Here is a 14,053-nt window from a genome sequence, read left to right on the forward strand (position 1 = left end):
TTTTTGTATTTTTTTAGTAGAGACGGGGTTTCACCGTGTTAGCCAGGATGGTCTCTATCTCCTGACCTCGTGATCCGCCTGTCTCGGCCTCCCAAAGTGCTGGGATTACAGGCTTGAGCCACTGTGCCCGGCTTCTCCTGTATTTTACAAGAGTTAGTCTATGTGACAGAAAGCACATGGCAAAAATGATGGTATGTCACTTTTAAGATTGCTGTAAAAGACTGCAGTTTTCTTCTGGAGTACTGCTTCACTTGCTAGCCTTCTCTGAAATCGCTGTCTCTTGGAGAAACAAGATGCTATTTGTGAGTAGCCAAACCTCAGTATGAACTGAGGCTTGTCACCAGCTATGTGAGTGACCTTAGAAGTGGATCCTTCATTTCAATGTTGAGATGACTGCAGCCTTGGCTGGTAGCTTGAATACAACCTCTTGAGACACCTTGAGTCAGAACCACCCAGCTAAGCCACTCCTGAATTCTTGTTCCTCTAAAAACTATTTGAGATGATAACTTGTTTTAAAGTACTGGATTTTGGAGTAATTTAATATGCAGTGGATAATTAACAGAAACATGAAATACTTGGGGATAAATTTAACAAATATGTGTAAGAGTTGTACGTTACTAGGAGAAATTGAAGAATACAGTGAAGAGAGATACATATTTATGTTTGTATTTTTGAGATGTAGCCCTCTCTCAGATGGATCTATAGATTGAATGCAACCCAATAAGTATAATAGCAGGTATTTGGTGGAAATTAACAAGCTGAATCTAAACTTTATAGAGAAATGTAGGGCCGGGTGCGGTGGCTCAAGCCTGTAATCCCAGCACTTTGGGAGGCCGAGGCGGGCGGATCACGAGGTCAGGAGATCGAGACCATCCTGGCTAACACTGTGAAACCCCGTCTCTACTAAAAAATACAAAAAACTAGCCGGGCGAGGTGGCGGGCACCTGTAGTCCCAGCTACTCGGAGGCTGAGGCAGGAGAATGGCGGTAAACCCGGGAGGCGGAGCTTGCAGTGAGCTGAGATCCGGCCACTGCACTCCAGCCTGGGCGACAGAGCGAGACTCCGTCTCAAAAAAAAAAAAAAAAAGAGAAATGTAGAATACCCAAACGGTCCAAAACAATTTTTAAACAGAACAAAGCTGGATAATTTACAGTATGTGATTTTGAGACTAAAATATTCATGACATTGTTCTATTGTTGCTAAGGATCAAGAGATTAATGAACCAAATACAAAATACAGAAGTAGATCTACACGTAAACAGTCAGTTGATTTTCTGTTAAGGCACCAAGATAATTTAGTTGGGGTAAGGGGTAGTCTTTTAAACAAATAGCACTAGAACAACAGGATATCTATAAGGTATAAGAGAACTTTGACCCTTATACATATAATTTAACTTTGAAATGTGTCATACAGCTCTTTGTAAGGACCAAAATTATTAATTTTTTATTAAAATAGAAAACCTGAGAAACAAATTTTTGTAATCTTGCGACAGGCAAAAGTTTCTTAGATAAGACATAAGACTGACTATAAAAGGAAAAAATTGACAAATTGGAGTTAGCCAATTTGAAAACTACTTTTCTTAACTGCTGTTAAGAAAACAAAAAACATACCATGGCCTGGGAAACAGTATTTGTTACAATTTGTAATATTCATACCTGATAATGGACTTGAAAACAAAATATAAAAACTCTACAATAATAAGATAAACAGGCCAGTTTTTAAATGGGCAAAAGATTTGAACATACACTTCCACAAAAGAAGATTTGTCTGTGTTCTCATGAAAGATGTTCAACTTTGTTATTCATTATGGAAAGACAAATTATAATCTGAGTAAGGTCACTAATACCTTCTATAGGGGCTAAAATGTAAGAAGTTGAAATACTAACTGATAAGCATGTGGAGCAACTGGAGCTCTCATACTGTCTCTTGGTAGTGTCAAATGGTATCATTTCCGAAAACAGTTTGTCAGTTTTATAAAGATAAGCATATTTTTCCCATATGTTTCATGAATTCAAATCTCAGTTATTTACCTGAGAAATCAAAGTATATATTCACAAAAGACTTTTACAGATGAATCACTAAAGTGTTATGCTAAGGGAAGGCCTATCCTCAAAGCATACTGTTTTATTCCATTTATATAAAGTTCTAGACGATACAAGCCAATCTGTATGGAGAGCAAGTTAGTGATTGTCTTGACCCATAAGTACATGTGGGAGATTGTCCAAGAAGGGGCATGAGGCAACTTTGGTGATGATGGAAATGTTTTGTATCTTTCTTTGGTAGTTATTAGTGTGGTGAATGCATTTAGCAAAACTTATTTAACTATGTACTTAACATATATATGTTTAACTGTTTGAAATTTTTAGTCCAATAAAAAATGTTTAATTACATGTCATTAAGCCTGATACAAGTTACAAGTAAATACCTAGATTATTTTTCGTGAAACTAAGAATATCCAAAATAAAAAATTGTATATGATCAGAACTACTGGTTGCAGATGGTTTGCAGAGACAAATATAGAAGATACTGGCATGCATTTTGGTGAAAACTGAAGGGAAAGTGGGGAGCTCTACTGCTCTTGAATTAACATAATCTTTTCAAGTTTAGGAAATCAGTATAGGTAAATAAATTGAACATGTGCCTTAAGGACAACCACAGTAATAACAATTTTTATCTTTTAAGGTAGCATAAGAAACCCTATAAAGTGAAAACCAAAAAGGGAAAAAATGAAAGAGTGAAATAAATGAAAAACATGAAATAAAATGCCAGAAACAAGTATTATTTAAAATTAATGTAAATGGTTTATACTCACCAGTTAAACTCTCAATGAATTTTTCAATAGTTTAAGTGATAGCTACATTATTTTTAATTAAACTGGTGAAAATAAAAGGATGGACGTGATGTACCAGGCAAATATGAATGATAGCAATTAATAAAGCTAGATAGTAATCTGAACAGATGTTCACCTATATATATTTTTAAAATTTAGTTGAGAAAGAAGCTGAACCCACTAGAAAGTTTTGATACTAAAGAACTTGATAAATGTATATATAAATCTAAATAAGCAACAGTTTTATAAAACTTATACCTAATGTGCTTGATGAAGGAAAGGAAACAAGGTGAAAGTAAGTATTGGGTAGCAATAACATCCCTAATGAGAAGGAGATGACTTTAAAACATTTGAATGTTCTTGTACTCTTCAGGGAAAGAGAAGAGATTATTAGTTTAGAATTCATGAGTATGTTAAACATTTAAGGATAAATAAAGCAGAGAGTGTATACAATTTGTGGAACAAAAGAAGCCAAAATACAAAGAAAACAATAGAATCCTGAATAAAAGCATGTAATAGTTAAGGTAAATAAAAAAATATAAACTCATGTCAGAAAAAAATTCCAGATGTATCCATTGTAGCAGTAAGTTAAAACGGAGTTAAAATGGACTAAACTAAACAGTTTCAAAAACATTATGAATTAAGGAAGATGAGCAAAATTTAGCTGTAGAATGCTTACAAGAAACAAACCAAAAGCATATGAACACAAAAAAATTAATATTAGGAAAGACTTACATCAGATAACTTATTCTCTTGTACATTTTCCCACCTCCTTTAGGTAACCACAGATTGATTACTATAAGTCAGCTTTACATTTTCTAAAAATTTTACTCAAGTGGGATTACACAGTATGCATTTTGTGTTCTGATTGTATTATGCAACATAGTTATGCACGTATTCATGCATATTTTTCCATGTATCAGTCATTTGTTGCTCAGATGTGTTCCATTGTATATGTATATACACACATGGTATTTAATTTATGTAATATATGTATATAATTGTGCTTATTGATTTATTGGTGTAGTTAAGAGTTATATATATAGTTAGAGCTATTGTGAACAACAGTGCTATAAACATTCTTTTTTGAGACATTTTGCAGACATATATTTTTATTCCTTAGTAAATACTTATGAGTGGAGTTACTTCATGAAATAGGCATATGTTTAACATCATTACGAACTATCAAATTTTTTGCATTTTTAAGATGTGCCATGTTCTTAGGGCTTTGTGATGATTACTCAGATGTCATCCCATTGTTATTCCTTCATATGTCGTATACCTTTTTTCCTTTGACTTTATATTTGGCATTCAGCAATTTGATTCTCATGTCTCTAAATACGATTTATATTAATTTTCTTTGGGATTTGCTGTACCTTTTGGACTTTCATTGTTTTTCATCAAATTTAGACAATTTGTGGCCAATATTTTTCAAAAAATTTTTCTGCTGCAATTTCTTTTTTCCTTCTGAAACTCCAATTATATGTTGTTACAATATTTGATACCATCTCAGTATAGCTATTTTCAAATTCTTTTTTTCTAATTCGAACAAATGGGAGATCTTGGGATCTGATGGGTTTGTTGTTGTTGTTGTTGTTTTTGAGATGGAGTCTCGCTCTGTCCTCCAGGTTGGAGTGTAATGGCGCAGTCTTGGCTCACTGCAACCTCTGCCTTCTGGGTTTAAGTGATTCTCCTGCCTCAGCTTCCTGAGTAGTTGAGATTACAAGTGCATGCCACCATGCTGGGCTAATTTTTGTATTTTTGTAGAGACAGGGTTTTCCCATGCTAGCCAGGCTGGTCTTGAACTCCTGACTTCAGGTGATGCGCCCACCTCTGCCTCCCAAAGTGCTGGGATTGCAGGTGGGAGCCACTGCACCTGGCTGGATGTGTTGATTTTTAAATGGGATCAGGGAGTGGGCTACACAGGGCTTCATATTTTAAGCTGAGTGATCCATCATAAGTGTTTAGTATATTATTATTTAGGCCACTTTTATGTTTAAAATACTTAATAATTGATGAAAAAATGGTAACCATTGCCTAATGTATTGTCTAGAAATTTACTCCTCTTTCTTCTGTCTCCTCCTTTTTTCTTTTTCCTTCTTCTTTAAGATGGAGACTTTCTTAGCCACCCAGGCTGGGGGTGAGATGGTGCAATCATAACTCACTGTAGCCTCAAATTCTTGGATTGAAGCCATTCTTGAAGATTGTTTGCAAGATTGTTTCAGCTCTTCTGGATCCCTTGTATTTCCGTGTTAATTTTAGGATTAGCTCATTCATTTCTACAAAAATAATTATCTGGAATTTTATTTTTTATTTTTATTTTTTTTTTGAGACGGAGTCTCGCTCTGTCGCCCAGGCTGGAGTGCAGTGGCCGGATCTCAGCTCACTGCAAGCTCCGCCTCCCGGGCTTATGCCATTCTCCTGTCTCAGCCTCCCGAGTAGCTGGGACTACAGGCGCCAGCCACCTTGCCCGGCTAGCTTTTTGTATTTTTTAGTAGAGACGGGGTTTCACAGTGTTAGCCAGGATGGTCTCGAACTCCTGACCTCGTGATCTGCCCGTCTCGGCCTCCCAAAGTGCTGGGATTACAGGCTTGAGCCACCGCGCCCGGCCTTATCTGGAATTTTAATAGAAAATGCATTGATCTGTAGGTCAGTTTGGGGAACATTGACATCTTAACAATACTATGTTTTCCAATTCATGCACATAGGTAGCATTCCATTTAGTTGGGTCTTTATTTTCTTTTAAGGATGTTTTATAATTTTCAGTGTAGACATTTTATACTTTTAAAAATGTCATTTCAGAATATTTATTGCTATTTCCGCCCCTCCTCCCCCAACCCCGTCCCCACTTCCCACTCCCCACTCCCCACTCCAAGACAGGGTCTCAGTCTGTCGCCCAGGCTAGAGGGCAGTGGTGCGACCTCAGCTCACTGCAGCCTCGACCTCCGGGTCCAAAGCAATTCTCCCACATCAGCCTCTCAAGCTGCGACTATAGGTGTGAGCCACCACACCCGGCTAATTTTTGTATTTTTTGTAGAGATGGGGTTTCACCATGTTGCCCAGGCTTGTCCTGAACTCTTGGGCTCAAGTAATCTGCCTGCCTTGGCCTCCCAAACTGTTGGGATTACCGGCATGGGCCACTGTGCCTGGCCCATTTGCATGATTTAAACAGAACAAAGAGTCTTCTGTGGATTTTCAGTTTCCCTCATTCATACAGAAAGATAACAATCACTTCATGTGGATATAGTGTTGACTATGTCCAAGCACTCTTCTAAGCACTTTTATATACATTTTATTTTTAGTATAGATGAAGTCTAAGTTGGCCAGCTGGTCTTGAAATACAGAGCTCAAGTCATCTGCCTGCCTCGGCCTCCCAAAGTGCTGGGATTACAGGCGTATGCGACCCTGCCTGGCCACCACTGTATATTTATTTGTTTCCAGTAGTTTTGTAGAACTCATTTATTAGTTCAAATGAGCTTTTTTTTTTTATCTACCTACAAGATTGTCATCTTGAGTAGAGATACTTTTACTTCTTTTTTGCCAGTGTATCTTATTTATATTAAATGTTTGTGTGTTATAAAAATTGATAGACTTATGTTTATAGAACTTACATGTTTATCATATGATTTGAAGAACATTACATTTTTAAAATATTGGTAATTCTTAAGCAATTTGTCTTTTATATTCATTGTATTTATCTGTAATGTTAATTCTCAATACATTGATACTCATTGTATTTATCTGAACATGTCAGAAACATATTGCTAAAAAATGATGCATCAAAATAAGAAATGAACTTGTATAATCGTAAAAAGAACAAGATCATGTCTTTTGTGGGAACATGGATGGAGCTGGAGGCTATTGTCCTTAGCAAACTAATGCAGGAACAGAAAACCAAATACTGCATATTCTCACTTATAAGTGGGAGCTAAATGATAAAAACTTGTGAACACAAAGAAGGAAACAACAGACAATGAGGTCTAGTTGAAGGTGGAGATTGGGAGGAGGGAGAGGAGCAGAAAAAATAACTATTGAGTACTAGGCTTAATACCTGGGTGAAATAATTTGTACAACAAACCCCCATTACATGAGTTTACCTTTGTAACAAATCTTCATGTGTACCCCCCAAACCTAAAAATAAAAATGAACTTGTACACTTCTAGGCCTTCAGTCCAGTCACCCTTGTATTTCCTGAAGTTAATGATTCAGTGAAAGAAGAAATAAAAGATTTCATCATTAAATGTTCTAATTGGGTTCATTGTTAACTAAGATCTGTGACAGTTATGAGACGGGTCATATAATTATTTAGATATTTCTGAAATATTTAGCAAATACTCGTTATTAAATTTCATTTGTCTTTAGAAAAATTGTTTCACGTTTCATTTTTCTTCACACTGATTTGAAATGTTCTGTTTTTTAAATTTTGCTAGGTATAACCCGGAAAAATCCCAGAACACCTCTTTCTGATCTCCAGGGCCTGAATGCTCTAAATGAAAAAAACCAACAGTAAGTGTGTTTGGTTTATGTTTTCAAAGACATATAGAAGAAATAACTAGCATTCTTGTTGATACTTTTGTGACTTTAAAAGTACGAAGTAATTCAGGCATTGTTTTATTTCTTAAATCCTTTATAAGTGATGTAATAACACATTAATAGGTTAAAGTTAACAAAATTTGTTTACAGTTGCTTCTGGTAAAACGGCTTTACAATTTTGAAAAAGTTTCTTCAGAATAATTTAAAATGAGCTCATATATTTTAATTGCTGAGACCCTTCGTGCATTTTATATCTTTGACAAAATTAAAGGGTTATTCTGCTGCTTCCTGTGGAGAAATCTTATTGGGAAGTAATAATTGAATAGTTTGATTTACATCAAACCATCTAATACGTTTTTTGGGTGAGTGCGATTACCAAAGCTTACCTTTTACTATTTTCAATGACGAATTCCTGAGAACAATTTGACAGTAACAAATATAAATAATTTTATGAGTTCATAAAGTCTCTTTGTTTTTTATGTATACTATTTGATAAAGATTGTAATTTATATGAGGAGAAGAACATTGTTTCTAGAATGCATTCTCTGTGTTTTAAACATCATCAAAAAATTGAGCTTCCTAATACTCTGGTAATAAGGATGGTCTGTCATTAAAATGAAGGTATAACTTCACTGATCATTTTTTCCAATTGAGTTACTATGTCTTTCTAATACATAATTGTCACTTGTCTGCTCAATAACTTTTTCATGACTCTTTATTGTAAAAAAAAAAAAAAAAAAAGTCTAGGTTCAATAACTTCATATGCAAGATTTGTCACAGCCCATCTAGCCACAAATATATTCACCTCGAATGCCACAAATTAAACTGTTTGCTATCTTTATATTATATGTCCTTTGTTTTCTTAACAGTAGTATTTGACTAATTATGATATCTACCACCATATTTTCATGTTAAATTTTACCCCAAAATAAATTAGATAGTTAAACTTGACCTGTGTACCTTCAGTTTCATCTGTTGGCAGTATTCTCACCCTGGTCATCAGATGAGAACCCAATTTTCTTGATTATATAAAAAAGAAACCGCGATATGCCTCATTTCACAAAGCAGTTAGTGGTTTTAAGTTTCCTAATTTCTAGTTCGTGTTTCTTTCTTTGTACTTTCCATTTTGGATACCTGAAGTGGTCTATATGGGTTTCTGGTTCAGTTCCAGACCACCACAATAAAACGAATTCTCAGTAAAACAAATCACACAAATTTTTTGGTTTCCCAGTGCATATAAAAGTTACATTTACACTATACTGTAGTCTGTCAATTGTGCAATAGTATTATGTTTAAAAAATACATACCTTAATTAAAAAATACTTTGTTGCTAATAAAACTAGCAATCATCTGAGCCTTCAGTGAGTCATAATCTTTTTGCTGGTAGAGGGTCTTTCCTTGATGTTGATGGCTGCTGACTAAGGTGGTGGATGCTGAAAATTGGAGGGGCTATGGCAATTTCTTAAAATAACACAATGAAATTTATTACATCAGTTGCCTCTTCTTTATAGGAAAAATTTCTCTGTAGCATCCAGTGCTGTTTGATAGCATTTTAACCACAGTAGAACTCCAGAATTGGAGTCAATCCTCTCAAGCCCTGCCACTGCTTTATCAGCTCAACTTATGTAATGCTTTGAATCCTCTGTTGCCTTTTTTTAAAAGAATTGTTTCCTCAGCAGTCCTTAACCACAGAATACGTTGTCATTTCAACAGTTTTCACAGCATCTTCACCAGGAATCTATTTTTCTGCTACATTTTTTCCTCCGTCTCCCTCCCTCCCTTCATTCTTTCCTTCCTTCCTGCTTTCCTTCTTCCCTCACTTGCTTCCTTCCTTCCTCTCACTCTCTCTCTTTCTCCTTTTGTTTTCTTTTTTTTTCCCCCTAAAGCCAGAGTAGCACTCATTTTTTTAAATGAGAAAAATATAAGTGCACACACAAACCATCTTAAGTGCAATATGATTCTCCCATTTGGGAAGACACATTTTCTTAGGGATAATGATTCATTGACTTTTTTAAATGGTTTAGCACAAAATGGTGAAAATACAAGCATTTCTAAAGGGTTTGTTGATTACATGCCATTTATATATCTTGAATAAATGCTCTAAGCAAATGGAAGCTGAGATTTATAAATATGGACAAATGTGAAATTGTTGTAAGTAGCTATCTCCTGATATTTCTTTTTTTTTTGTTTGTTTGAGGCAGAGTCTCGCTCTGTCGCCCAGGCTGGAGTGCAGTGGCCGGATCTCAGCTCACTGCAAGCTCCGCCTCCCGGGTTTACGCCATTCTCCTGCCTCAGCCTCCCGAGTAGCTGGGACTACAGGCGCCGCCACCTCGCCCGGCTAGTTTTTGTATTTTCAGTAGAGACGGGGTTTCACCGTGTTAGCCAGGATGGTCTCGATCTCCTGACCTTGTGATCCGCCCATCTCGGCCTCCCAAAGTGCTGGGATTACAGGCTTGAGCCACCGCGCCCGGCCCTGATATTTCTTTTAAAAAAAATTTTAGTTCACTCATAATAATTATACATATTATAGGGTACAGTGTGATGTTTTGATACCTGTATACATTGTATAATGATCAAATTAAGGTAATTACCATATTCATCATCTCAAATATTTATCCTTTTTTTGTGGTGGGAACATTTCTCTTTCAAAATTTTCTTTTCTAGCTATTTTCAGGTATATAATACCTTATTGTTAACTATAATCACTCCATTGTTCAATAGAAGACTAGAATTTATTCCTCTTGTCTTACTGTAACTTCATACCCATTGACCAACCTCTCCCCTTACTACACAGCTCCACCTTGTTACCTTTTCCAGTCTCTGGTAATCACTGTTCTATTCAGTACTTCTGTGAGAGCAGCTTATTTAGATTCCACATATAAGTGGGGTCATGCAGTGTTTGTCTTTCTGTGTCTGGCTTATTTCAGTTAACATAATGTACTCTATGTTTGTCCATGTTGTCCAAATGATAGGACTGTATCCTTTTTTTAATGACTGAATAGCATTCCATTGTGTGTATATACCACATTTTCTTTGTCCATTCATTTGTTGTTGGATACTACTACTTCACCTGGAGAGCCCTCCATTAATTATTACATACTTCACCTGGGGAGCCCTCCATTAATTATTACGTACTTTACCTGGAGAGCCCTCCATTAATTATTACGTTATAATCACTGGTAATTTTATATTTTGTTCATTGCTATATCTGCAGTGTCTAGAGTCTCATAGGAGTTAGTAAGTTTAATGCGTGTGTGAGTAGTGAGTGTGTGTGTGTGAATAAGACCTTTCAGGAGGAAATTAGATATTCCATAGGATGGGATAGTCTATTAGGATTACAGATTCCTACAGTAGCATTTGAAAATTGTAAAATCTAACAAAGAGGGAAGATATTATAATCCATTATATTAGTTACTAGTTGTTGAATGATAATATATTTAAAGATGTCAGCTACATGATGTGCTCATCTGCATGCACATTTGTATGTGAATATGATGGAATTCATAGGAATTTGTTCTGAATGAGACAAAGGTTAGTCCCAACTGATTGGCAATTATTTGCATGAAATCATTTTTTTTCTAAAATTTAACTTTAGTATTTAAAGTTTTATTTAAGCAATATAGTGTTAATTAGAGACGTCTTGATTAACTAAAGCAAATTCTATTTTTTACAGTGATACATTTGATATTGCCTGGAATGGCAGAACTGGGATTCGCCAGAGCAGACTATCAAGTAGCACCTCCTTGCTTGATAAAGATGGAATATTTGCTAATTCAACTAGCAGCAAACTCCTGGAGAGAGCCCATGGAATTCTCACGTCAGTACTGATCAGTAATGTGATTTTTTTTTTTTTTTTTTTGGTCTGGTTTAAAATTTCTGGCAGGAAAAAATGAAGGAGGGAGATGGTGAAGTGTTATTTTCATGGGAATAATTTTGACTGAAACAAGACTCAAAGGTGTTTAGGTAGCATTTACAGCCATGAATCTCATGTGTTGTAAAGCTTGTGTTTTTGTTGATTTTTCTCCCCCTTATTATCAGGAGAATCGTGACTGAATATATTTATTATGGAGATGATAATAAAGGTCTTATTGTTTAGACAGGCCCTACCTTCAGAGAAAGAAAAAACTGTTAGCTCCTTTTAGGATTCCGAATTTTTACTACAGGTATCCTTTAATTCTAGCAGTCTTAACAGATTAGGCAAGAAAATCTATAAATGGTGAATGGTTGAGTGATATATGACACTTATCCAAGCTTTCCATTTCTTATAAACTGATTATAGAGTTGAAGACATAGCCATAACCATGCTCTACCATGCTTCATAGAGACCCCATCTCTCCAAAAAAAAAAAGGAAAAGAAAAAAAATTAGCCAAGTGTGGTAGTGCATGCATGTAGTTCCAGCTACTCAGGAGACTGAGGTAGGAGGGTCATTTGAGCCAAGGAAGTTGAGGCTGCAGTGAGTCATGATCTTGCCATTGCACTTCAGCCTGGGCGACCGATTAAGATCCTGTCTCTGAGAGAAAAAAAAAAAAGGAAAAAAAAGTTATTAATTATTAGCATTAACATATTTTAGACATTTCCCAAGCATATCGTTTGACCACTAGCTAGAGGTGTGACTGAATTGGATTCCATAATCCTTGTCTGAATCACTGCTTAATAATGTTAATAGGTTCTATTTATGTAGGTCTTGCTGTACCCCAGAGATATACATTAACTCATTTAATCCTCACAATAACTTTTAAGTTATAGGTAGTATTGTCATCCCGGTTTTACGTTATTACATAATGAAAAGTTAAAGATGTTAAAATCATACCTTAATAGATGGTAGACCATAGATTGTTGTCCAGGTCTTTCTGACTTCCCAGCCCATATTCATAAGTGTTGGACTTTATTCCTTCTTTCTGTGACTATAAAAAAAGCTAAAAATAAAATTAAAAAGACTTGATTTAAGTATGGTATTGAGGTTTGAATAAGGAAAAAAAAATGAGTGGAATAGAAGAATTTTTAATTACCAAAAATGGAAGATTACATTTTGGTGATAAGTACGTTTTTAAAAAATTTATGAAACTTAAACATCTCACTTAGTCTTGAAATGATAGAAATAAGTCTTCTGTAGGTACAAGAAGCTACTAACAACTGAAGAAAATGAACCTGTAGCTTAGAATGTACAACACAGTGTTACTAATCGTCAGGTGTGTTTATACTTATATAACAAGGCAGGTGTCTTTTCCTTGTTTATTCTTCCTTCCCAAAGTGCCTACTTGGCTGAATCAGATAGTGTTTTCATATAGAAGACTTACAGTCTTGGTAGTGGGTATATAATCTATTGTTTGAGGAGAGACCTTGAAATCTTACTTCTCTACAGTAGCTTTTGTTTTTCTTTTTGTTTTTATGCAGTAGCTTTTTTTAATGAATGATTTATCTCTATAGGAGAAACAAAAATTTCAAACCCAAGCCTGCCCTTCCAAAGGTGAGTACTATGAAAACTCTTTTTGTATTGGTATTCTGCTACACAATTATTTTTTATTACACATACAGTCTTCATACATCAAAAACAAGAAATAACCTTATTTGTATCCAAGATAGTGATTGTGCACTTAGTTGAATCCATTTTAGAAATAACACTGTTATGAAATGGCTAAGCCTAGTGGTTCAGTTAAATATTTATTTGTGGTATATACCATTTTCTATTGTTTTAATAGCTCCTGAATATAAATGTTGTTTAGTTATTGCCTCTTTATTTAAGGTCTTTTCATTTCTCCTTGGGCCAAGTTAAGGTCAAATTCTGAATTGTACCTGATTTTAAAATAATTTCTGATTAGTGCTTACCTAATCCAATTATCTATAATAAATGTTTGCCAGTTTTCTCTATAAAGGGACATTGTCTTTTCAGGCTTATGGTTTCTGATATAACTAGTTGGCTCTGCTGTTGTAGCAGAAGTGCGGCTATAATTTGCATTCCAATAAAACTTTATTAATGGATACTGAAAATTGAATTTTATATAATTTTTCACATGCCATAAAATATTATTAACCCATATAAACCATATATAAATAATGGGAAGGGTTTGGTGAGCATTACTTGCCGTCTGTTAATATAGCTCTGGTTTTTTATTTTTTTGCGGGGATTGTTGTTTCATTTTGCTTTGTTTGTTTTATTAATGTTTATAGCAGCTTTATTTGTAATAGCAAAAAACTGGAAGCAACTCAAACTTTCATCAACCGAAAAATGGTTAAACACACTGTGGTATATCCATATAATTGAATATTTAACTCACCAATAAAAGTTAATAAACTATTGATGCATGTAACAACATGAATGAATCTCAAAATAATTACACGCAATAGTAGATACTGTATATAAAATCTCAGAAAATATGAATTGCAGTGACAGAGAACAAAGAGGTGGTTTTAAACACACAGACATTTCCAGGGACTACAGCCCCCTGGATCAATGCAGATAAGTAGTTAAAAAGCACACTCCCCAGTTAATTTCTGGAAGGGGTTTGTCTGTGTACTTCTGTAGCTGTTGTTTGAGGATTGGGCTCCTCTCTAGTCTGTATCTGGTAGCCAACAAGCAAACAAACAGTAGACCCCTGGGATACTGACTGTGAGTTCCAGCGTTTCCTGAGTTTTTTCATCTAACTTGCTCCAGCAGTAAAGCTAGAGCAGATTGTCTCTATAGATTATCC

The 14,053-nt window shown here is 35.2% G+C and overlaps 1 protein-coding gene across 14 annotated transcripts in view; it reads left to right on the forward strand.

Annotated features, from left to right (window-relative positions):
- Positions 1–14,053, forward strand: part of MYO9A (myosin IXA) — a 321,205-nt gene that overhangs the window by 180,621 nt on the left and 126,531 nt on the right. For all 14 annotated transcript variants that reach the window (XM_033189506.1, XM_033189505.1, XM_033189513.1 and 11 more), the window contains 3 exons: positions 7,261–7,336; positions 11,037–11,180; positions 12,792–12,831. In XM_033189506.1, coding sequence (XP_033045397.1) covers positions 7,261–7,336; positions 11,037–11,180; positions 12,792–12,831 — 260 coding nt within the window. The remainder of the gene's footprint in view (positions 1–7,260; positions 7,337–11,036; positions 11,181–12,791; positions 12,832–14,053) is intronic.

This window comes from Trachypithecus francoisi, unplaced genomic scaffold, assembly GCF_009764315.1.
Source record: "Trachypithecus francoisi isolate TF-2019V2 unplaced genomic scaffold, Tfra_2.0 Lachesis_group3, whole genome shotgun sequence".
Lineage (NCBI taxonomy): Eukaryota > Metazoa > Chordata > Mammalia > Primates > Cercopithecidae > Trachypithecus > Trachypithecus francoisi.